Genomic DNA, 24,948 nt, shown 5'->3' with positions numbered 1-24,948 from the left:
GCATAGTGAGCTATTGCAAGTGAGCTGTTTACCAGTTTCAGTGTGATTAATTAATTTGCTGAGTGTAGACTACATTAATCACCTGTTGACTCATACATGCATTTCACTGTGAATTTTCTCTTTTGTACTTAGTGTGTTCATTTGCATGCCATGTTTCCTGCAAGGATAGTGCACCTCAGGTCTGCCCTATACCCCCTGAGCAAGCCAAAAGGCCTCTTGGAGTAGATGTGCAAAGAGGAATAGGAACCGCCTATAAAGGTTATGTCAAGGTAACAGTCTTTTGTTCTTGGACAAGAGAAGAATAGTAAACTTCACTTACAGCTATGCAGCTTGGAACCTCTAAGTATGTTTAAACAGATCACCTAAATAGTGCTAAAGCCCTAAGGCTTTGTGTGCCATCCATGTAACTTATTTAACCTTTGTTGCTTTAGATGTGGGAGAAACACTTGGTTTTACTACAAGAGCTGAAGGTCAGTAGATTAGTAGTTACAATGTTCATAAGCAGCAAGGGAAAAAAAAGAATGGTTTAAGAAAGAATTTCTGTCATTGTTGATGTAAACACAATATAAAAGGTAAACTGTGCTACCATTTTGGCATTCGTGCAGTATACAAGCCTAATACCTTTATACAAGCCTGAATATATTTATTAAACTGTAACAAGGAGTGGTTGAACTTAAGAGAGGAGAAATGATTGCTTGATTACTTGACATTTTTCATACTATTTTGAAGGGCAAGTAGAATGTGTTGTAATTCCATTGATCTTAGTATAATCTTTTCTAAATGTCTTGCTTTCTGTGTCTACTACATGTGCTTACATTTAATAAGCAATCAGTTATTTATACGCAGGTCCCAAAGCCTACAGGAGTTAAGAAGGGGTGGCAGAGGGCTTATGCAGTTGTCTGTGACTGTAAACTCTTCTTATATGATGTGCCTGAAGGAAAATCCACTCAGCCTGGAGTTGTGGCAAGTCAAGTCTTGGATCTCAGGTTTGTATTATTATGACAGAGCAGAAATCCTCTGTACTTTTTTCTTAACAGTGGTATTTATTTATAGTACACAAGAAGCTATAACATTATGACAGCTCTGGTCTGAGAAGATATGTGTGTTCTGTATATAGACTGCAGCTAAGTTTAGGCTGATAGATTGGGCTCAGCAAGAAGTCACTTAAGTGACTCTGTAGTCACTTATAATACTGTCACCAATATTTACAGAATTAGCATGCTTCTTCCTAGACTTCCATATGCATCTGTGGGAAGCAAATGTACTTTGGTAGATTGCTTTTCCCGTGCACTCTGACCTCAACACTGAGTCACAGATCATCCCATAGCAAATAATTTCAGCAATATTAGAAAAACTGAAGTAGTCTGCAGAAGAGCACCAGCTAATTTACACTGCAAATGGCTCTGACCCTGCCATCTCACAGGAGTTATTATTTCATGGGGAATCATTTGAACCACTGAACACTGTCTACAAAAGATCTGAGACTTACAGTGATCAGAGTAACCAAGAGGGTTTTTTATTAAAATTTATGGAAATATCAAGAAAGTGTAATACCTTTTAATGTTACAGCGCCTTTGTATCTCTGTTGAATATAAAGTTTGCATTCACAGGCACCTTGATCTATATTTTTTCCAGACAGTAGTAGCGTGGGGTTGCACCAGTAGTGCTGTGCTGTCCTCACAGTCACTGAGAACTGTCAGTGTCAGCTCTCTGACATGCTGGCAGTGGGAGCAGAAACGTGGAAGTATTGCAAATAGCAGCATTCACATCAGTACATTGCTTGAAGCAACTCAGCCAGATATTATACCAACTGTCCCATCCTTTATCTGCTTATTGTAGCTACCTCTTTGAGGCTGTCTTCTGAGGATTCTTAGATGTTTTTAATAGATGTTAACCAGCACAGCTATGAATTTTATCATGGGCAAGTTTCAGACATTAGTGTCATCTTTGCACTAAAATTGGCAATTATGGTGATCAACTTGGTCAAATTCAGTTTAAAAAGGCTTGTGTAGACAAGCCCTCTGGGGTGGAGCACTCTGAAATGCAAAAGTTGTTCTGATGTCTGTTTATTTTACTGTAATAGAGAATAAAATCTAGCTGTTTTGAAAACCCTTATTTGAATCCCACAAACTATAATTATGTTGCCAAGAGCTTTTTATGTGATTTTTCTTTTTTTCCAAAGGCCCCTCTCTTGCTACACATTGAGGTATGAATTATTCATTTCTAATGTGTCTGCTGGGCTGGAAGAGCAATATTCTTGCTTCTAATTGTAGAATAGGTGTGGTTGGTACACCAAAACTACACAAAGCCACCCCACTTAACTTCAGGTGGACTGAGTTACCAAATGCTGTAGAAACATAACTGAAGCTTGTGAGTTGTTTGGGTCAAGGATGGTTAGAGCATAACGAAGCAGTGATGGCAGTTGTGACCTCTGTGTGGTGTTAGGAGATGGCAGCCTATTGAAACAGTGGTGATACCAATTAGATGATGCTGAATAATGTTAGTGGGTGCTTGTATGTAATTCTCTTGCTCTCTTTCTTACTAGAGATGAAGATTTTTGTGTGAGCTCTGTCCTAGCATCGGATGTAATACATGCAACTCGTAAAGACATCCCTTGTATATTCAGGGTATGGCAACCAATTTACTCATGAAGAAAATGCAAGTTGAATACCAATGTTTTGTTTTGAGAATGGCATACGTTATCCATATTTAATGTTGATTGAGTTATGCAGAAGTGTAAGAATTTACAAGGGTTGCTGTGTAGAGGAACAATATGGTGGTACTCATATCTGAACTGTAAAGAAAAAAGTTCTCCTTCTTTCACTGCTTCCTTGTATATAAAGTTTGGCTTTTTTTATTTTCTTGATTATAATTCAGTATGTTTTGTCTCTTCTTGCATTGGTATTACCAGATTCTGTTTTTTCTTGCTTAGCTTTGGACTCTTGCTTTAGGACCTGATGCTGTAATAGAATATTCTGAAGCTGGGTTGTGCTCATGGATTCTAGTCTGCTGTGTATTATCTTGTATTTAAGAAATACATTTGAAATTTCAGTTTCTTTAATTACGTATTTAAGTACAGTAGGAAAAAATAAAATAAGAGAAAATAATTATCTGATTTAGGTTCTATCTGAATGCTGTATTTAGTTTTTAACAACAGGAACTTCTTTCCTAGGTTTTATGTGAATTACATTTAATCTGGAATTTTAAAATTTAGAGCAGAGTACATAGTAGCCAGTATCTATAATCCCTTGCATTTGAATACAGAAACTCACTGTTTTCAGCATCTCTGATCCTCAGTCATTTAGAATCAAGTCAGTGAAACATGGAAAGCAAAGAGCTGACAGTCACATGCAGTCCCTATCATTTGGTCCTTTAGGGTTTTACTTAGGAAATGTCTTTGTACTTGACTGCCTCTGTGTCTTTGCTTTTCTGCTTTTTTCTAGAAATATTTTCTGCAGTGGAATTTTATGCTTTAGTTTACTACTACCTTTACCTTAATTTTCCTCTTACATGTTTCTGTTTTGGGTTTTGTTAGGTTTTTTTGTTTGTTTGTTTGTTTTAATTTCCATCTGCCTGCTCTCTTCTTAAATTAGCAAATGTGGAATACTGTGGGAAAGGGCTTCTGAGGAGAGAAAATATGCTATGCAGAATGGTGGTTCATTCGTTTAAGAACAAGGCATCCATACAATTTAGCCTGCCTGACTTGCTGCTCTAATTTCTGCCTGCAGTTTTTAACTGAAAGAGTATCTAAGAAAAAAATAAAACTTCTGTCAAATATCCGCATGTAATAATACTTGTAGAGATAGACATTACAAAATATCTCCACGGTTTGATCAGATTATCCGCTGCTAAAGAGATCTGATAAATTAACTGGAAACCTGATGTGTGAGTAAATCCATTTAGATACCAGAGGAGATGCTGCCAAAGTCCACCTCTTTTTCTTAGTTTTATGTCCTCCTTCAAAAGAAGAAATTTCTAAAACTGGAAACCATTAATATCTGGTGCAAGAGTCTCTTTTCTTAATTTCATTTAATTCTAGATTTGCTTCTTGCTAACATAAAGACATAGAGTAGCTTCTACATAACAGTTAAAACTGTTACTTCATGTAATCTGTGTAAAAATGTAGTTCTTCTTTCATATGTGCCATATAACATAACACATTATGATATTGGCGGCCCACCAAAGACAGATTTTCATTTCTTCTGGATCTTCCACCAGCAGAAAGCAATACCAGAATGCTGCCAAACACTAAAATGACCTGTGACCACCTCTGACCCCCCATGAATTCAAGAAGAGGAAGAACTTGCCTCAGACTCCAACATTTCTACTTGGCAACCAGTTTTTAAAGCTGGATGTTAGGCTGTCCTGCCATTTAGATACTGCAGTCTGTATTGGAGTGTTTCCACAGCTTAGCAGTTTGAGTTAAGAAATCTTGAGTTTCCTAGCAAATGCTGGATTTTTGTATGATGAATAATGCAAGGTATATGCATATGACTTCTCAAATTTTTTCTGCATTTGACTATATGTAAGATGCCACCTTCAAAAGACTGAGAGGAGTAATACATGGTGGTACTTCAAAGGGAAAACCTTAGCTGGAGTCTGGTTTGGTTTTGTTTTCTAACTTAAAAGTATTATCCATTATGCCTCCATCTGTCTTTAAAATAATAATGCCTAGTTACAGTTTAGACATGAAAAAACTCTATGTAGAGTAATAAGAGCTGCAAACAATCGCAAACTACTTGGGTTTTTTTCCTACCTCCCTTTGCCTTCATCTTACTTCTGGAGTCCTGTCTTTGATATCCTATTGTCCCAGGTTTATTTTCAGATATATTTTATGTTTGACATGAGTGTTATTGTGCAGTTCTCTCTTTTCAGGAAATATGTGTGTTGCGTAACCACGTTATCCACCTTTATGATGACTTTCTTACGAAAGCATATAGGCTGAAGGTCTGTTAATCCATGTTACAGCCTTCAGATTTGCCCTTTTGCATCTTTTGTTACTTTTTTCTGTGACAGAAAGCATAGTTCCCATGATCTCACAAACCCTTCAAGCTCTTCATGCAGGACACAGAACTAATATTAAGAATTAGTAAGTGCTTACTTCAGGCAACAGAAGTTCCTGGATAGTTTTTTTCTGTTTAGAATGCATTCTGCTTTGAGATCTATAGGATGTTTTACCTAGGGCATGTAGGAGAAGGCAGACTTCAGTCTCAAACATCGCTTTCCACCAGAGCTTTGAATGCAGATATGATGAACTCCTCCCCTTGGACAAATACTTTGAAAATTAAGTAGCGAAATCAAAATCTAGAACCGATCATAGCAAAGCCTTTGGGTTTAAATGCATGTGGCTCAGAAGGCATGTGTGTCACTTTCAATAAGTTATTAAAATGTCATGGATAGGAGGGATCAGGACAAACTATAGTATGCTACTGAAATTCCAGTTCAGAGCAGGAAGGAGCCTTTTACTGCCATGTATTGATTGTTGAAGGATAGGAATGCAGCATTCCTTGCCCTTATTTTAGGATCCAGAATGATTAAGCAAGATTGAGTACTTTTAAACAAAACCACTGTGTCTTGTGCAGTGGTTGTTTTTAGTTTGTTTCTTTGAAGCACTGTGGCCGTATTAGCTGTGTTGTGCATCCCCCCCACGTACATCATTGCATTGTTATGAAAAAGTGTATTTCATTTTCACAGTTCTGCATGACAAAAAGGGCTTTTATTACTCTAGCTAATTTCACTTTCTCTGTCTGTTAAAAGGTTACAGCTTCTCTCTTAGGTTTGCCTTCAAAGTCTTGTTCTCTACTGATCCTGACGGAAAATGAGAATGAAAAGAGGAAGTGGGTTGGAATCCTAGAAGGGTTGCAGTCTATCCTTCACAAAAACAGACTAAGGAACCAGGTTGTGCATATTCCACAAGAAGCCTATGACAGTACACTGCCTCTTATTAAAGCAAGTTTAGCTGCTGCTATTGTAGGTATGATTGTTTTAACTTTTATAAGTGTGTGAGGGTTGTTGGAGCTTTTAGATGGAGCTTTTATGCTTCATAATGAGAGCACTGATGCTTTGAAATAAATTCTTCAGCTGAACTCCTTCATAGGAATTTAATAATGGGGGAAAATGTTAATCTTGCATTGAGATTCAGATTTCTTCATCTACTTGGGGTAAATAATACTGTTTAATTGTTTAGCAGGTTGTTTTAGCAATATGGTATATAGCATGCTTTTGACAGACTGTGTGAACTTGAACAAAATCGATTTGCTGCTGAAAATCTTGTTTGTCCAGAAATTTTTTCAGGTGTTCAAATCAAACAGTCTGTTTTAAAGACAAGATTAAGTGTAGCTGAATTAATAGCTCTTTTTTTTTCTCTTGGTTTAGATCGAGATAGAATAGCAATTGGTTCAGAAGAAGGACTGTATGTGATAGAGGTGACCCGTGATGGTAAGTTAGGCCATAATGCATGCAGTAATTACATACAGAATAATGAGCTCCATAACTTTTAGTGCTGCTGTAATATAGGTTGCTCAACAGCCTTTCATGTGTAGTAAGTATTAAGCACTCACTTAATTGATGAGAAGGAAAAGTGAATGTGAGATATAAGCACTAATTTGGTCATTATCATTACATTCAGTTGACTGGCTGAAATTAAAGGGATGAGTTACTGGGCATATTCTGACACATTCTCACCTTAACTGTGTTCCCACAGCAGGTAGCAAAATGTCTGAGCACCCAGAGCATGCACAGCACACACAGAATTTGTAGACTTTCCATCAAAGCCTCCATGTCTCATTGTCTGTTTCCTCCAGAAATGTGACAACCACTCACATTCTCTTTGACACCGATGATGGCCAAGTGCTTCCTTGCTCCCTTCCATCATCTGTTTCCTTAACTCCATGCTTCATCCTGAACCTGCTTTTTCCTTCCTGTTCTTAGTGCACTTTGCCTTCTGCTTAGGGAAAAATGGGATTAGTGTAGTCTGAAGTTCTTTCTGAAGACTCACAGTGTCCATTCCTTCCTTGACCTGCTGGTGATGCTCTTCATAATGTATCCCAGGATTTTTTTGGCCTTCTGGGCTACAAGGGCACACTGCTGGCTTGTGGACAGGTTGTTGTCCAGCAGTGTCCCCCAGTTGTTCTCCACAGAGCTGTTTTCCAGGAGGTCGGCCCCCAGCCTGTACTGGTGCCTGGAGTTCTTCTCCAGATTGCAGGACCCTGCACTTGCCTTTGTTGAATTTCAGACAGTTCTTCTCTGCCCATCTCTCAAACCTGTCAAGGTCCTCCTGAAGGGCTGCACAGCACTTCGGGGTTTTGGCTACTCCTCACAGTTTTGTGTCATCAGTGAACTTGCTGAGGAGGCATCTGTTCCTTCATCCAAGTCACTGATGAACAAGTTAAACAATACTGGACCCAGTATTGAACCCTGGGGGACATCACTAGTGACAGGCCTCCAGCTAGACCCTTTACCACTGATTACGACCCTCTGGGATCTGCCATTCAGCCAGTTCTCTATCCACCTCACTGTCCCATCATCCAGTCTGCACTTCCTGAGTTTGCCTATGAGGATATCATGGGAGACAGTATTGAAAGCCTTGCTGAAGTCCAGGTAGACAATATCCACTGCTCTCCTCTCATCCACCCAGGTAGTTGTCTCATTGTAGAAGGCAGTCAGGTTGGTAAAGCATGATTTTCCTTTACTGCATGAATCCATGCTGACTGCTCCTGATCACCTTCTCTTCCATATGCTTAGAAATGGCCTCCAGAATGAGGTGCTCCATCATCTTGCCAGGGATTGAGGTGAGGCTGACTGGCTGATAGTTCCCTGGGTCCTCCTTCTTGCCCTTTTTAAAGAGAGGGGTGACATTTCCTTTCTTCCAGTCCATGGGCACCTCTCCTGATCACAACAACCTTTCAACAGTAATCATGAGTGGCCCTGCTGTGGTGTCTGTCAGCTCCCCCAGTGCTGATGGATGCATCCCCTCAGGGCCCATGGACTTGCAGAAGTCAGGGCTGCCTACGTGATCTCTAACCCCATCCTCCTTTACCAATGGAAAGTCTTCCTCTCACTGTTCCTCTTCCCTTGTCTTCTGGGTCAGAGATTCAGGAAGGATATTTAAGTGCTGGAGCAGGTCCAGAGAAGAGCAATGAGGCTGGTGAAGGGACTTGAGCACAAGTCCTATGAGGAGAGACTGAGGTAGCTAAGGTTCAGCCTGGAGAAGAGAAGGCTCAGGGGAGACCTCATCACTCTCTACAACTCCCTGACAGGAGATTGTAGCCAGGTGGGGGTTGGTCTCTTCTCCCAGGCAACTATCAGCAAGACAAGAGGGCATGGTCTTAAGCTGTGCCAGGGGAGGTTTAGGTTGGATATTAGGAAGAAATTCTTTACAGAAAGGGTAATCAGGTATTGGAATGGGCTGCCCAGGGAAGTGGTGGATTCTCCGTCCCTGGAAGTTTTTAAGATGAGACTGGATGTGGCACTTAGTGCCATGGTCTGGTAACCACGGCAGTGTTGGATCAAGGGTTGGACTTGATGGTCTCGGAGGTCCCTTCCAACCCAGCTGATTCTGTGATTCTATAATTCCTGAGGGCTGGTCTTATCAGTGATTTCCTTGATTTCCTTTTTCAACATGACTTAGTATGTGGCTATTTGAAAGCGGGATTTTAGTCATGCTAATACTTGTATTTCAAGTTAAAAATAGACTAATGAATACTGGTTTTTATTTCCTTTGACTTCCAAAATTAAATTACATCAGGGATGTAACTTTAAGTCAAAAAGCAAAATGTTATTGCTTCGTCTTGTTTAGAATAAGACATTTCCCAGTTCCAGGAGAAATTGCTTTATACATGGAGACAGCAGATATTTGAAATTCTTTTTAGGAGTAATGAATGCCATTCCTTTGAGTAAGCTTTCAGTGGTCACCATTCTCTGAGTAGTTAGATATAAACATAACTTGAGATGCAGATAATTCCAGAGATTCCAGTACAGCTTCCTGCGTTACAGAAAATTGTACATCTAATTTGAAAGGTTATTTCATAAAGGAACAATTTTCTGCATCACCATGTCATGTGTAAATGTGAAAATGAATTGTCAATTTTGGTTTAAAGGTAAATGATATTTAGCAGGAGTTTTCTATGGCCAGTTCTGTGTGCTAATAGCATTCTTATGAATGGTAATCTCTTTTTCATTTTATGGCATTTGTAATTTTCAGTGTTAATTAACTGCCAGATGTTTATATCAAAGATCTTTGGTCAGAAGACCACTTAATTCTTGACAAATAAGCTAGAGTTGGAGCTAGAAAAAAAATCTTTTCTCTCTGGCAAAGTTCCAACAGCTGGTTATTTCATAGAATTTCTTGAGACATATCATCTGTTTGTGCAAGTGGAGGGATGCCACAACAGCACTTGGCTTTGTGATCTAAACAGCCAAAGTCTTGTTACCAAGTTTACAGAATTCGGTAACTTGGCTACGTTACTCAACTATTACTGAAAAAATGGCATATAATTTCCAGTTAATATTTCTCCTTTTTTTTATGTTTATTATCATTTACAAATACTTTTAATGCATTCAGCTAACAGAAAATGAGTTATAATTTGATATAGATATGGCTTATGATTATTATGTTTCCTATCTTAGCATTTCTCATCTATTTGTACTCCATGAAATACTCAGGGCATTCCTGAAAGTGCTTGTACAGCCACGATCCCAAAAGAAGAACACATTGTACCTAACCCCCTTAGCTGCCTCTAACCCAGCTTTAAAAAAATGCTTCAAACAGTGAAACTCCCCAGCTGCCATTGGCAGCCTAACTAGTCCTTGCTGTGGGGTTGCTTTTCCTGGTGCCTGTCCTAAACCTCTCTTCCTGCAGATTAAGTCCATTCCTTCTTATCCTTTCCCCATCACAGCATTTTTTACCTTTCCATATAGGTGTTTTACACTCACTTACTGTACTGCTTTTTTATCTGGCTGAGAGATCTGCCTGCATTTTATTTCCTCAGTTATCAGCATTAAATACTTTATATTTCTTCTCATTGTATTCTGCTAATTTGGTCTTCCTCTAAAATTTACTGAAGATGCTGATGTTTTCCTGAAGGTGGGACCCATTTTAGAAAATGTGGTATCTGACACTGTACACATGATATTATATAAAAATTATATAAAAAAATTTCTCCATTTATCCCACATGTTAAGTATCCTTTTCCCAAAAAGTGTTGTTGAGACTTTTTATCAATAAATTATAAATTGCTTCATTGTTTGCTCTCTGAATTGATAACAGAGATTGAACACATGTAATAAGTGCTCTTCCTCACCTGGTACACATCTGTGTTTAGATTCATTTTCAGACATCACTGTGTAATACTGCAGTGTTTCCAGGCCTGATGCTTTTTCCTGTTTAACTTACGGCATCTCTTGTTTCCTTTGCAGTGATAGTCCGAGCTGCTGACTGCAAGAAGGTGTACCAGATAGAGCTTGCTCCCAAAGAGAAAATTATCATCCTCATCTGTGGTCGGAACCATCACGTCCACCTTTACCCCTGGGCCTCTCTGGATGGGTCAGAAGGGAACTTTGACATTAAGCTTGCAGAAACTAAAGGCTGCCAATTGATTACAACTGGAACACTAAAGAAGAGTTCTTCTACTTGTTTGTTTGTGGCTGTCAAACGACAGGTTTTTTGCTATGAAATTCACAGAACTAAACCTTTCCACAAAAAATTCAGTGAAATTCAGGCTCCGGGAATTGTACAGTGGATGACAGTGTTCAAGGACAAGCTCTGTGTTGGCTACCAGTCTGGGTTCTCTCTGTTGACCATCCAGGGAGATGGACAATCTATAAACCTGGTAAATCCTAATGACCCCTCGCTTATCTTCCTCTCACAGCAGTCTTTTGATGCCCTTTGTGCTGTGGAGCTCAGTAATGAGGAATACCTGCTTTGCTTCAGCCATATGGGAGTATACGTCGATTCGCAAGGTCGAAGGTCACGCATGCAGGAACTAATGTGGCCTGCAACTCCTGTTGCCTGTAGTATGTATATGTTTTTCTGTTGCCATATCCCTGTTGCTGCTTTACTTGTCTGAAAATAGTCAGCATTGTATTCAATTTTGCTTCGGTTTGTCTTTGAATATCTACAGTTTAAGTTTCGATGAGTTAACAGACACATAAGTTCTTCCTGATGGTAGTTTTGGATGTGGAGATCCTGGATGGTGCAAGAAAAGCTCTGTCTTGTTCAGGACACAGAGAATAAATAGCAGAATGCAAAATAATTTCTACAGACAGTAATCCTGGATGCAGGACAGTGCAAGACTACCTGTCTGTGAAATTCTATAAAGATTTTTGTTCCCCTAGAGAGTGTAAATATCTAGTTGTCCGTAGGATGTCTTCTGTGTCCTGTACTCAAAGTACAATAGAAAGCTGAAGAAGAGATGTAACTGCAACTCTAAAGGTTCATGAAGATAACAAGAGATAAAAATACTAATTTTGGCAGAACTGGTAGTACTTTTTCTCCTTTTGGCTTTATTTTTTAGGGGGAGAATTTCCAAAAATAGTGTAGGTGGAGGGTAATTTTTCAACTACTCTGCGTGTTTCAGGAGCATTGATTTATCGGCTAGGTAGGATAGAGGTTACATGCAGAGCATTTTTCAGTATTCAGTAGTCAAAGGCAGGTGATGATAAAACTGGGATTCCTGTTTGGAGCTCAAATAGCAATTAAAAAATTTTGAATGATCGAAGGCAAGAAATAGCTTTTTGTTTAAACAGTGCAGCAAGGAGTTAGGTGCATGTCGGTTTGATCAGGCCAGGCCATAACAGCAGTTTGTTTAATTTTAATTGTCTTGGACTGAAATTGTTTGCTTGCTTTACACTGACCTAGTTTTGTACAGAAGTCTGAAGGAAAGGCCCAAGGAAACAATGTAGTGGCAAATTTACTTTAAAACACCATTAGCTAAAACTAATGTTTCCTTTTCCTTAATCAGCTTTACAGTTTTTTGCATTTCAGCAAACTAGACTTGCTAGTTAATGGTCTTGTCTGTTATTATTAGAAGTGTTTGTTATAACCTTCTTGTATGTGCAATCCTGAGTGGCACTGGCCTAGGGCTGTTTTTGTAGAAAGAGCAACATTTTTCGCTGCCAAAGGAACCTGGATTGCTTCCCTTTTCATTAGGCTTGTCCTTCGTCCTCAGTCCTGGTGCCTGTCACTAGTGATGGTGGCTTTTTTTAACTTTCCCATCAAGAGGTCATAAAATTACAGAATGGTTTGGGTTGGAAAGAGTCTTTAAGATCATCTAGTTTCAACTCTCCAGCCATGGGCAGAGACACCTTCTACTAGACCAAGTTTCTCAAAGCCCCACCCATCCTGGCCTTCAGCACTTCCAGGGATGGAGCAGCTTCTTCCACAGCTTTTCTGAGCAATCTGTTTGAGTGCCTGCCAGGAAAGAATTTCTTCCTAATATCCAATCTAAACCCACTCTCAGTTTAAAGCCATTAACTCTACATCCTATCACTCCATACCTGTGTAAAAAGTCCCTCTCCAGCTTGCTTGTAGTCCCTGTAGGTACTGAAATGTGCTATAAGGTCTCCCTGGAGCCTTCTCTTCCCTAGGCTGAACAACCCCAACTCTCTCAATCTGCCTTCATAGGAGAGATCATTGAAGTGGAACTGATTCTCCCCCTGTTATGGTTTCTACTGTGGTAAAGCACCATGTACAGAGGTTTAAGGGTACAGCAGAGAATTTGTCTCTGGGGCATTTGGTGCCCTCACACATGGAGAGGGCAGGGGCTGCACTCACACAGCTCTGTTATCCCAGGTGGCCTGTCTGGGTTGCTGCTACACCAGCTTGATTCTGTGCTGAGTCAGTGCAGGTGTCGTGGGGCTGCTTGGCTCAAGTGCAGCCTAGTGCAAAGTGTTGGAGCCAGCAGGTCTCGAGGCTGTAGCCTGGGCAAGCCCAGTGCAGACACTGACATGTCTCACTGGGAACCAGTCAAGATCTGGTCTAGCTCATGAGCTCTGACTCGCAAGTGCCAGCCTTGGCTACAAGCTGGTCAGGCAGAAGCAGTTGGTGTTTCTGCCTGATGCTCGGTTCTCTCCTTTGATTTGGACATCCAAGCCAACTGTGACCCCCTGTAATAAATACTTGACCATAAATCATTTTTGTGATACATATATATGATAGCTGTCCAAGGCTTTGTGTGAATGAATTTAATACTAGCACCACACCTTACTTCAGTTTTTCTAAGAAGATTTTGTGATGTGTTTAGTGTCCTTTTGGGTTATTTTCATTTTGCTTATTGAAGCATCTCTTCTCTATTAAATCCCATAAGTTTCTAGTAACTGCTCTTTACATCAGAACACAGCCTTTACATGAGCAGAAGCATGTTGTTACGAAGCTCTAGAGATCTCCGCTTTTCGTTTGGCCTAAAATAAAGTTGTCTGCTGATGCCTTTTATGCTTTAAGAAAAAAAAGTTGAAAAGAAAATGAGTTATGGGCTTTAAGCACTCTGACATTTTTATGTTAACCTGATGAAAGCACCCATACATGAATATCTAAAGCTAGATAATTGTTAGCAAAAGAGGAAGGAAATTGAGAACAGATCTGCATCATGAGTTCATGACCCAGCTCACAGATGGTGGCCCTCTCATCTCCTCTGCACACAGCAGATGTATCGTTAGTTTGCTGCTTCCAAAATGAAGTAATCCATAGAAAAGCTAGCTGCTCACTTCCTACCACCTAGCAAATTTGTATGCATGTGAAAACTTCAGATGCCATTTTGCAATTTCATGAAATGGCAGTGTGAAGTTTTAAAAATACTGGAAGGGTCAAATTTAAATCTTTCCATGATGCTGGTAGTTGTCATTAGCAAGTCTATTATCACAAAAAATTCTATTTGAAACTGGGGCTTTGAAACAGTGTTTTAAAATGTGTCTCGCACATAGTAGAAAACTTGTAAGTATTGAAATTTGCTCAAATATATGTCAGATCTGGACTACTGAAATGACATTAGGGTTTTCTGTTTGTTTTTAATCTGTGCAGGTTGCAATTCTTCTTATGTAACAGTGTATAGCGAGTATGGTGTTGATGTATTTGATGTTAACACTATGGAATGGGTCCAGACTATTGGCCTGCGAAGGGTAAGTAATTTTCCTTGAATATTGAACTTAATTGGGCTAATTTCAAATGAGATGTTTCTTCATGGTGTATGCTGGGCTTGAGTTAATTCGCTGTCTCCTTCCTCAAAACAGATCAGACCATTAAACATGGATGGCACACTGAACCTCCTTAACTGCGAGCCACCAAGACTAATATATTTCAAGAACAAGTTTGCAGGTGAGCAAAGGGCAAGGGGAGAAATGGGGAACTGATATGAAGCTAACTGAGTAAATTTAACCGTGTTATTACCTTTGCATCGGATGAAATTTGTGTTGGATACATCTGGGTCAGTGTGTACCTGTATATGTGAAATTGCATTGTGGTATTACAGCAGGAGCTGGCCTCAGTGTACCGGAAACATCTGACAACAGCAAGAAGCAAATGCTTCGAACCAGGAGCAAAAGAAGATTTGTATTTAAGGTTCCCGAGGAAGAGCGATTACAACAAAGGCGGTAAGAATTTAATTGTGGCACATAACTTAATGTGTATGATGACATGCAGAGACTGGGAATGCTTATTAAAAAAAAATCACTCTGTTCTTTTAGGGAAATGCTTAGAGACCCTGAGCTAAGGTCAAAGATGATTTCTAACCCAACAAATTTCAACCACGTGGCTCATATGGGACCAGGAGATGGAATGCAGGTTCTCATGGACCTCCCACTGGTAAAATACATTTTAAAGGGAGAGAGATATATGTGCATTTGTTCTTGATCACAAAAACTGTGAAGATGAGCTGTATGGGCTTCAAGTATTATCTCTGTACCAAATTCTTCTTTAAAGCCTTTTGAGAAAGGTGAACCTTCCTGCTGTGTAATGCTTCTAAATCCTGTGCAAGGAAATACTGTTAGCTGGCTTATGAATGAGACACTGAATGAAACAGATATCACTGCCAGGAGCTTGTTAGTAGTTTTGTAAATAATCCATCTCTCCTCCTTCCTTTTTCTTGTTTCTCTTCTTAAAATAACAGAATGAATTTCCTTTCCCCTCATCCTCTCGACATTCTGCTCTTGATATCACCTCCAACAGGCTTTGAGCACGTCTATCACATGAGCCCTATCTCTGCTGAATTCTCTCTCCAGAGTGACCATTCCTCACTGCGAGGCTCCCCTCTGCTTTCTTCCTCTTCCTGTCCCTCCTCTGCTTCCCTAGCAAGGGTAGGAGTAGCTACAAACTGTTAGGAACTGGAATGGTATGCTTGTGGCACTTTGCCAATTCTAGACCAATAACAAGAGGGAAAAAACTAATGCTGTGGAGGTAACTAAAATGCATGTGAGTTGCAGTGCTTTCTAGCATTAATTTTATTTTGTATTTAACTAATACATCATTTTGTGAGCTATTTTAGTGTTAAGTCCACAAGGGGAAGACAAGTGTGAAGGTACATTTCTACATTCTGTATGTACCCTCCGTCTCATAGCTGTTAGTCAGGCTTTCTCTTGTCTTTCTCAGATAGCCCAGATGTGGGTAAGGCATTTGTTCTTTCAGCAGGAGGAGGAAGGAAAGCAGAGCTGTTGGTACAGTCCCTGCCCCTTCATATAGGGTTTGCTGGCTGACAGGTTCTAGTGGCTGCTATGGGGCTTAGTTTTTTCTCTGTCTTTCTCAGGGTTTGTGTCTGTTACTGAAAATATGTGGATGTGGTCAAGTAAGTTCAGTTTTTCTACCAACACTGGGTTGTAATAGCTTCAAAAGCACAGTAAAGTTTTCATGAGTAACAACTTCTCGTTGGATAGCCTTTGTTGCTGGCTAACAAGGTGTTTCATCTCAACTGTAGAGTGTCCTACCTCCTGCACAGGATGAAAAAACCTGTCCGTCTGCAGCAAACCTCTCACGGCAGCAGCAGCAGAGAAACAAAACCTACATCTCGTGGCCCTCATCAAGTAAGGCTGGAAGGAAGCTTGTCAGTTCTGCACTGTAATCTGTGGCATCAACAAGAGGTGTAAACCTGCCTTTTTTCCTTTATTCCCTCCAGGTGGCAGTGATGTGGGAGTGGCCATGCCTTCCCGAAGTATGTCCGACCCTGACCAGGAGTTTGACAAAGAGGTAAAATAGGTTTTGTTAAACGGAGACTGGCGATATCCTGTTGACGTAGGTTGTTTTCTTTTTCCAATAAGTTACATTTCCTAGGAAATATTTCATAGAGACGCTTATGGAGATGTTTTCCTTCTACAAATGTTTTTTTCCAGCCTTTAATATACATTTGAAAGTTAGATATGCCAGCACAAAAGCAAAGCTGTGAAAAGATCTTTTTATGGTGATATTTTAAGAAGTATTATGTCTTGGATTAAGCTTTATAGGCAAGGCAAATTTGACTAATTGATGAAATGTCCTCAAAGCTCCTAAAATTGTTCTCTGGGCTATTAGCATAGAATAGCAAAGTAATATGACTCGTTAAGTAATTTTCTGTGCTGCCTTAAGGAAGACATTTTGTCATGTAACTTGAGAAGGAATCATATTTTAAAATACATAGAATTGGTTTTAGTAAGAGTACATGCCAGTAGTCACCAAACCAAAAGTGTCCAGGCTGTACAAAACTGGTGTTCTTGAATCTAAATAGAGAAGATATATAATTTTTGCTTCCTTGATTTATCATATGTGTAGCTTCTTCCAAGCTTTCCTGAGGGACTGTCTGTGCAATGAAAGTGTTAGGAAAGAAAGTGTTAGTAGTCCTGCGAGACAAACTCTTAGATCAAGATCTTTTTTAGTGCTTTTTGATACCCAGCTGCAAGCCCATGTAATGTTCTGGATTTTTAAGCATGTTTTCCTGAAGCCAGACCTTTGCAGGATGCCTTAGTACACCCCAAGTCCAGAGTTCTGATTACAGTCATGTTCTGGCTTCCTTTGTCACCTTCAGTAAGCCATTAAAAGCACAGGAAAATGGGGATCTCTAAACAGGCTTGATTTTCAAAGGTGATGATGATGGACTATGTTAGTTGACTTAGTTATTCTGCACATCCTTTCCAAATTCCATTATATTCCATGCTGTAAAAATACTTGCAGTTTGTAGGCACAAATGATAGATTCTAAAGGGGACTTTTTACAATCTTTTCTCTTTTGGTGTATCTTACAATATCTTGTGACTTTCTAAATGTTAAAAAATTGTAGTGTGAAACTGGAAAGAGGCTCTAATAACACCTTTTGGCTTTATACTTTTTTCCCCGTAGCTTTTGGCTTTATTGCAGCATGAACTGGATCATGTTAGGATAATCTTGTTATAGATGATCTTATTATTGTTCAAGCCATGCAAAATCTTGTGAACAGCGTTCTCGAAGGATGTTACCTTTCAATCTATTTGCTAAATATATATTTCCCTTTCTTGAAAATAACTTGCTGCAATGGTACCAGTTTTTCCTGTGCAGTGTTTCATTAGCTGTGAATGTGTGCAGTGCTCAGAGTTGTAACTCACCAAAATAATGGGAATCTTGCCAGCCATCCTGTTGAAGTGCGACCAGGCTGTGAAGGCAAATATCCAACAACTAATCTAACACTGGGGAAATAACTGTGGATAGTCTTTATTAGATATTGACGTAGGATGTATCCAGTAAGTCTGTTCTGTTTCCAGATCTCCAGCCTGATTCTTGGCAACCTTCACTCTTTTGTCGGGCACTTCACATGCTTGTTGCTGTTTTGTAGACAGTTCACATGCTTGTTTCCTTCCTTCTCACCAAACTGAGGATGATTTGACTGTAATCGTTTACATGTTTACATGGGTAGATAAACCTCCTCCGGGGCTATAAAAATTACCTAGAAATTGCAGGCTGGTAAGTTCTGAACAACAGTGAACAGACAGATGCATTCCATCAGGAAAGTTTTGCAATAGCTAACAGAGAGGAGCTGGAGATGTAGCGATTTCCACATACTTTACCATAATTCCTGTTACGTCAAAAGGTCACCTTTGGGACCACACTACAGCCTGTTGATGATAATGGAAGTACTTGCATGAATGTTTAACTATGAAATTAATGTAATGCACACTGCTTCGTAGGTGTTGCTCACCCTAATTTTTGAGTACCTTTGAAAGCTCTTGAGTGTAAAGAATTCACTTTAAGTAAACATAATTTTTTAATGTTTCTCGTTAACAGCCTGATTCAGACTCCACCAAACACTCTACTCCATCTAACAGCTCAAATCCAAGCGGTCCCCCAAGTCCCAACTCTCCTCATAGGAATCAGCTTACGCTAGATGGACTGGACCAGTCAACCTGTGACGCATAACACTGCAGCTCTCACCATTCCAGCTCCGGTCATCAGCTACTCCATGGTATTCAAGAGCAGGGCAAAGCTGACTCAGATGCTAGTGCCAAGACTGACACAGACTCTCTAGTGTTGTACAAGAATAATTATATATCCAGATTGTAGATACAAACTATTGAAATGAAGAAAATTCTTTACTAATAGCGATCAAGCTTTTTATGCAGAATTGTTCACTGCTCAGCTATGGTTGGTTCCTTTCTGCACAGCTGTGACATGGTTTTATTGCATAGGAGTATTTAAGGCCACCAGTAAATAGTCTTATTCTTATGGTGAAAGAGAAATAGAGAGAGATACTGATAATGTTGCTACAATATCAGGAATATTATTTTTCTATAGAATGATGTAATGTCTGATTAGCAGGAAATCCTTTTAGACAGAATTTGGACCTCTAAATAGGAAATGTGAGCAGGTCTAGTTACATCCTCAGATGAATACACTTTTCCCTTTTTCCCATAACTGTTTGTTTCCTAAATCTTAAGGAGAATGCTAGGAAGCTGTAGGTCATTTCCAACATCACCAGGAAGTCAAATGAAAGCTGGTTATAGTTTTGTGGCCTTTTAAATCATTTAGCCATTACATAAACAGCTGCATAACTGTCTTTCTATCTTTCTACCAACTTTTTAGTCTTGTACATAGGACTACTGCCAGTTATCTCTTTACCCATTCCCTGCTTTTTAGTCCTCATCAGTCACTAGTCAGGGCTTTTAAAATACTGGTAATTACTGCTGTGAAAAAAAAAAATTTTACTCCTAGTTCCTGCCTATCTCCTCCTGAGAAGTTGTTTCTCCTGGGTTTTTTGGTGTAAGGACACACTACGCTGTTTAGCTAGCAAGCCTTCTCGTGGACGCATTGCCCTCGAAGTCTGCCTGACCTAAGGGACTATATCGCACTAAAACATCAGTCTGCTTTATTGGCTACCAAAGTGGAACGTGAAGGATGTGTAACTGGGGGTGCTGCTTTTCTCATTAACTGTATCCTCACCTGCATGAAGACCCCATGATTATTAATCAAGTATTGATCATGTAGAAAAATGCACAACACACTCCTGTATATTTTGCGACGGCCCACGTGCAGTGATGTTTTGCGTGTATATTTAATCTCATGCTTCCATGTATTATACATTTAGTAATCAAGGATTTGTGACCATGTTTCATTAAAAGCTTGTAATTAATTCCGTGGCTGGCATATCCAGTTTGTCATTGTCACACTAGTGTACCTTCTGTGCCAATTTTATGACAGTTGGATGTCACTTATTTAAAATTCGGTTTAAATGGGCTAATGATATGCCAATGGCTAATGTTCTTTTCTGAAACACTGTATAGGACGTGCACTTATCTTTAGTTTAAACTGAGTGTTCTAGTCAACATTTAATCCTGTTACGTTAAGTGTTCGACAGTACTTGCTCTTTTTCTCAGATTCTTGATAAAGGGGCTCAGTTAGAGCTGGACACTACTGCTTTGGGGGTTTTCTGGTTTTTACTTTTTTAATGTAAGTCTAAGTCTTTGTAATTATTGAATTGTGAGAACATTTTTGAACAATTTACCTGTCAATAAAGCAGAAGAGGGAGGTTTTAAAGTTCATAGTCGTCTGTCTTGACATCTGAAAACAATCTGCCACTGACACTTGCTTTAGTCTCATGGTAAATTCCCTTCGTTCACATGAATGTTTTACATAAACTGAAAGATACTTCGAAGCTCTGTAGGCGAACACTACGAGAAAGGTGCAAGTTGCTGCAGGTAAATGAATGTTCAGGAGAGACAGAAGTCCTTTGGGTGGAATACAGTGTTAAAATGTTGTGCCCTCAGTTTGTGTTAGAGTTGTCATTTCATTGAGTCACTGGCCCTATTAGTTCCTTTTTAATTGATTTATGTGACTGCTTCCTTACAGCTGAAGCACAGTAAGGAGGCTGCAGGATCTCTTCAGGCATCTTAAGGGTGATAAAACAATAAATATTTTTGACTTGTTGTCAAAGCAGTAGTCCCAAAGAAAGGTTTAGGAACATTTCAAGGATTGGTGTGTGAATGGTGCCACCCCTCATATAGGGTGTTTTTTTTAAAGCTCCCCTCATGCTCTGGTATTTGAGCACCACAGAGCCCACTGTAACTGGAGCAGAGCAATATCTTCTCTAGTGTGTTCTGGGTAAACATCCCTCAAACATAATGGAGTGCCTGAATTGCTTCCTGGTTTGGCTCACCCTTAACAGGGAAGGCCTTAGTGGGTGTTTTGGACCCTGCTGTTCCTTGCCTGACCAAACCTAGCTGGGCAGACGGGGGCAGGTTGGCTTGGGAGAGTGCACCCATCCCATCCTGGGGATGGGGTGATAGCTGACAGGAGGTTTGAGGCTGTGTGCCGGAAGCATTCTCACAAGTATTCATGCTAATCAGCCTTTGACTTTTAAAAAAGATTTCTCCTGCTCTTGAGCTGATTTTTCTCTGCACAGTGAGGACTTAGGATGACAACAAAGTCTTTAATTATGGGGGTATTAAATCATAGCACTCAGCAGTGCCAGGGCTTGGTTATAATTTAAGCAGGAGAACGTTTCTAGAAAAATAAATTAATTGCTCATATGAATACATTATTCTTTTCTTTCATTTTTTTTTTTTCTTCCCTCAAGTCTGGCCAAGCAGAATTCCTTCCCAAGTCCTCCACCACAGGCCTTTGCAAATCATCTGTTCCCTTGAGGATTCTGATTCTGGTTACCTAAAGAATCCTCTTGAGCCCTCGGGGAGAACTTTCAGAAATGCAGAAATTCAGGATGTGAAATGGTCTTCTGACAATGCGCTTTCTTATCCCTGGAGGCTACCAGTCTAGGATCGAAAGTGAGGAACTGAGCTATGCAAGGAATGAGGATAATTTGGTCTCTGCCAGTTCCTTTGCTCATTCCATTTTCACAGAGGCATTACATCAGGTCCCAAAGCTGGGGTGATGGGCACACCACTCACCAGAACAAGTTGATCACTTCTAGCACAGACCTTCTCCTCAAAGCTGCATATTTTGGAATACATCATGGTGTTCTTGCCACCCTAGACCTAAACTCATCTGCCACCACCTCTGTCTACAGAACAGATGTGCTGAGAATAAACAGCTTCCTAAATAGGTGCAATCTGCTGGAGGGGTGTGTGTAAACACTTTATCTTTGCAGGGTAAGTGTTTAACTCAGGGAAGTCACAGGGGGGCTTCAGCACGGAAATGCTGGAGGTGCAGGCACCCTTGTTGTTCTGCACAGCACCAGATTGGGCATCCCTGGGAGAGAGCAGATGTGTAAAAACCTTAAGAGTAAGCCTAAAGCACTTGAGAAGCAGGAAAGTGTTTGAGGGAAGAGATGACTGTGGGAACTGCACTGCACCTTGAGGTGCAGTTAAGCAAAGTATTAGTTAAAGGAAGGTGTTGCATGCATCCTGACCAAAAACCTTGCCTAGCTTATTTTAAAAGAAAAAGGAAAAAAAGAGACATGGCATTCTTGTATGCCAGGCTACTGGAGCATCTCATGTTCCAGTTTGCACCCTGTCTGAAACAGCTCCAGCAGTCAGAAGGGAGGACAACCCAAAAAGCAGCAGTCACCTGCCCAGCCCTTGCCTTCCATTGCTGTGCCTTCTGTCCATTTGCACCCCTGAAAATGTGGCTCCCCTCTCAATTAACCCTTACAGCCTTGGGGCTCCTCACAGCTTGTGTGGCAAGAGCTGTGGCTGCTGCCACCCTCTCCCAGTGCAGGGCAGCCCCTTCCTATGGGGTGGGAGCTGCTCCCTGTGGCTAGGACAGAAAGCACAGTGATTGGAAAGAGCCATACGATCTCGGTGCTGCCTTGCAGATCTCAGTGCTCCCTTGCAAAGCCTCCTAAACATGTTTCTGGGGACGGGGTGACGATGAGACCGGGCATCAGCCGCAGGGCTGGTGTGGGATGCCTGGGAAAGCCAAATGGTGGCAGAGCATGTCCCAGCGGTGCCTGATGCTCCGGCCAGCGTTGCCGGCGGGGTTAGCTGAGGACAGGAGCAGAAGACAGCAGGACGTGCTCAGCCAGCGGAAGCTGCAGTGCTGTGCTCCAGCCAGAGGAGGAACATGGACTCAGGAATGAGCCCCTTCCCTGTCCTTGCAGCAAATATTTTCCCTGCTCCCCAGTAAGCTGCAGCACTTTTTTGTCATCTGACTGCACAGGTTCATGCAGCTTTATTGGTTGCTTCCTCATAGATAAAACCCTCAGATTTTTTTTCAGCATCGCCTGCTTTCCCATCTCTTACGCAGTCCCTGCGGTCCCGTGAGGACGGGCAGTGCAGAGCCCTGTGTGCTGATGGAGGAGATGGCCAAGACTCAGCTGTCACCCCGCAGCGCCTTGGCCAGCTCCTGCACTCCGGTGAGACCAGTCCTTGCCAAACGCCCTCCCTTCCGCTGCTGCCACCTCCTGCTAAAAAGATTTTTAAAAAGAAATTCAGTGGACCAAGTCTGTCTTTAGGTTTGAGAGTATTCTGAGCACTGTGCCAGTCTGAATCAGGGTTTGCACAACTTCTGTGAGCTGCTGTATCGTACAAAGGGAAGGAACCGTGATATGAGTTGGTGTCCATTAATAGTGTGCAAGTTGCTTTTTCTCTTAAGATCTAGGGAAGGAATGATTCCTGAGGTCTTGCCATTGGCACTAACGCATTTTGAATTAGTCTGTCCCAGCGGGGGACCCCTGACTCTCAGGACCAAGAGCAAAACAAAGCCATTAGGTGCCGCGCCGCGCACAGCCTCGGCAACCACCCATTTAATGTGCTGCTTACCAAAGATGTCTGCGAATTAAATTCCTTGTTTAGGCAGGATCCCAGGAGACACTATTACGTACCAAGCCCCTTTGCCTTGCCCTGCCTGCACCGCGGGCTATCTGCGTGCGCCGGTGCGCGGAGTAGCGATCATGGATACAGCTGTTTTTCTCGGCAGCTGTTGGTCCCCGGCGTCGCAAACTGACTCTGGTGCTTGGGTGTTTTTTTTTTTTCTGCAGAGCTCCCCCCTCCCTGCGGTGCGTTCTGTACGAGCGAGCGGACGTGGCTCCTGACGGAAAAGTACAGACTGTACTCTGCCCGCGCACTGACAAAAATTGATCTCTACTTTAATTAAAGCCTCTATTGTAAGTGACCTCGAGCTGCTAATGCATTTTAAAAATGAAGCTTCGCCAACAGCAAATCCATACACCCCAACACGGAGGGGTGACCAGGCGGTGATCCGTGCCACAGGGTGGGCTGCCTCCCTCCGTGCCGGCTGTGCGGTCGGTGATGTGTCCCAGGAGCCTGTCCCACTGCACGGCCACACGCCTGACCGTGGCTCACCCTGAAATCCCAGGGTGCCCAGGTGGGACGCAGAGCTGATGTCCTTGGCTGCTTGCAGGGGAAGGACAGCATCCTGCCACCATCCTGTGCAATGGTCCCTGTTGCCAATGTCTTTTCCCTTCCCCAGCATGTGGCCACAGGATACTCTTACCTCCTCCCTTCAGCACACATCGCAGGGATGCAGCCACCGCGAGCCCTCATAAACCTGGAGTGAGGAGCCCAAACGTAGCCAGGGAAGGAAGCAATTCACTCCGGGGTGAGCAGCGAGGGATTCCCTGGGGGATGGCCCTGAGCCCCTTCTTTACACGGGGCAGCGCCGGTGTGATGGGCTGCCTGGTGCAGCGGCCTCCAGCTTGCAGCGCTGCGTCGGCCCAGCCCTGGAAACATAACTCGTGTATAGTGCATTTAAAGGCTTGTGAGCTGGAGGAGACACAGTCACCTGCAATGAACTGATGTGAAAGGGGAAAAAAGACGAAAAGGCCCTCGCAGGCAGAAAGTATGGATGTGACTGCCTCCCTCCCGCGTAGCGAGACCCAGCCGCGGTGCGGGGCCTGCGGACGCTGCGGCTGCTCGCACAGGCACCATGGAAACATCTCGGTGCCAGCGAGCAGCCCTCGGGATGACCGAGCTGCACCGCGGCCGCACCGAGCCCCCCGGTAGCGGGTGTTGTCCGGCCTCCTGAGGTCTGTGTGAGGATTCGGGCTGGCGGTGTCTCCCTTGGGTTAACATCATATGAGTGACTGAATGGGTGAGCTTTCTGGGTCCTGTCCCCGGGTCACTGCTCCCCACAGGGACGCATTTGTTGTAGGACCACGGGATGGTGGGACTTGGATATTCCTAACCTGCCAATATCAGCCGCCGCCTGCAGCAGCCGATGGCTTCCTCTGCTTTTTGACGTGCCCGGTGACCATTTCATCCAGCACCAAATGCCTGACAGACGCAGCAGAAACTCCTGCACAGGCAAGTTGCTTTTCATCCCAGTACTGCCAGCGGGGCACCCTCGGGAGAGGCGTGCATGGCGAAATCCCAAGGGTGTGCCCTGAGCACAGACCTCCTCCCAGCCCCGGCTCTGCCCCGCTTGCAAAGTCACGGCAGCAACCAGGAGCACGGAGACGGCCTCGTTCCCTGCCTAGCTCGTGTTTTTGTCCCATCTGCTCACATTGCCTGTTTCCAGAGGCCTCTCTATGGGCACGGGGGGCAGCAGGGCTGGTCTCACCACCACATGCTGCCTGTTGCCCTTCGTCAGGGCTCTAATGCGTCTAACGATAAATTC

General features: G+C 42.1%; 1 protein-coding gene across 15 annotated transcripts in view; it reads left to right on the top strand.

Annotated features, from left to right (window-relative positions):
* Nucleotides 1-19,956, top strand: part of CDC42BPB (CDC42 binding protein kinase beta) — a 94,346-nt gene extending 74,390 nt beyond the window's left edge. For 6 of the 15 annotated variants that reach the window (XM_064659231.1, XM_064659229.1, XM_064659232.1 and 3 more), the window contains 14 exons: nt 133-269; nt 847-986; nt 2,546-2,627; nt 5,758-5,974; nt 6,376-6,438; nt 10,417-11,013; nt 14,015-14,112; nt 14,224-14,308; nt 14,463-14,583; nt 14,677-14,794; nt 15,732-15,770; nt 15,900-16,005; nt 16,098-16,168; nt 18,208-19,956. In XM_064659231.1, coding sequence (XP_064515301.1) covers nt 133-269; nt 847-986; nt 2,546-2,627; nt 5,758-5,974; nt 6,376-6,438; nt 10,417-11,013; nt 14,015-14,112; nt 14,224-14,308; nt 14,463-14,583; nt 14,677-14,794; nt 15,732-15,770; nt 15,900-16,005; nt 16,098-16,168; nt 18,208-18,339 — 2,006 coding nt within the window. In that variant the 3' untranslated portion in view covers nt 18,340-19,956. Of the gene's footprint in view, nt 1-132; nt 270-846; nt 987-2,545; nt 2,628-5,757; nt 5,975-6,375; nt 6,439-10,416; nt 11,014-14,014; nt 14,113-14,223; nt 14,309-14,462; nt 14,584-14,676; nt 14,795-15,157; nt 15,286-15,731; nt 15,771-15,899; nt 16,006-16,097; nt 16,169-18,207 lie in introns of those variants that run through there. The other 9 variants (XM_064659234.1, XM_064659228.1, XM_064659237.1 and 6 more) reach the window with 5 other exon arrangements.
* Nucleotides 19,957-24,948: the final 4,992 nt, after the last annotated feature.

The sequence above is a fragment of the Pseudopipra pipra genome, chromosome 6 (genome assembly GCF_036250125.1).
Source record: "Pseudopipra pipra isolate bDixPip1 chromosome 6, bDixPip1.hap1, whole genome shotgun sequence".
Classification (NCBI taxonomy): domain Eukaryota; kingdom Metazoa; phylum Chordata; class Aves; order Passeriformes; family Pipridae; genus Pseudopipra; species Pseudopipra pipra.
This window is presented reverse-complemented; position numbering and strand designations above follow the sequence as displayed.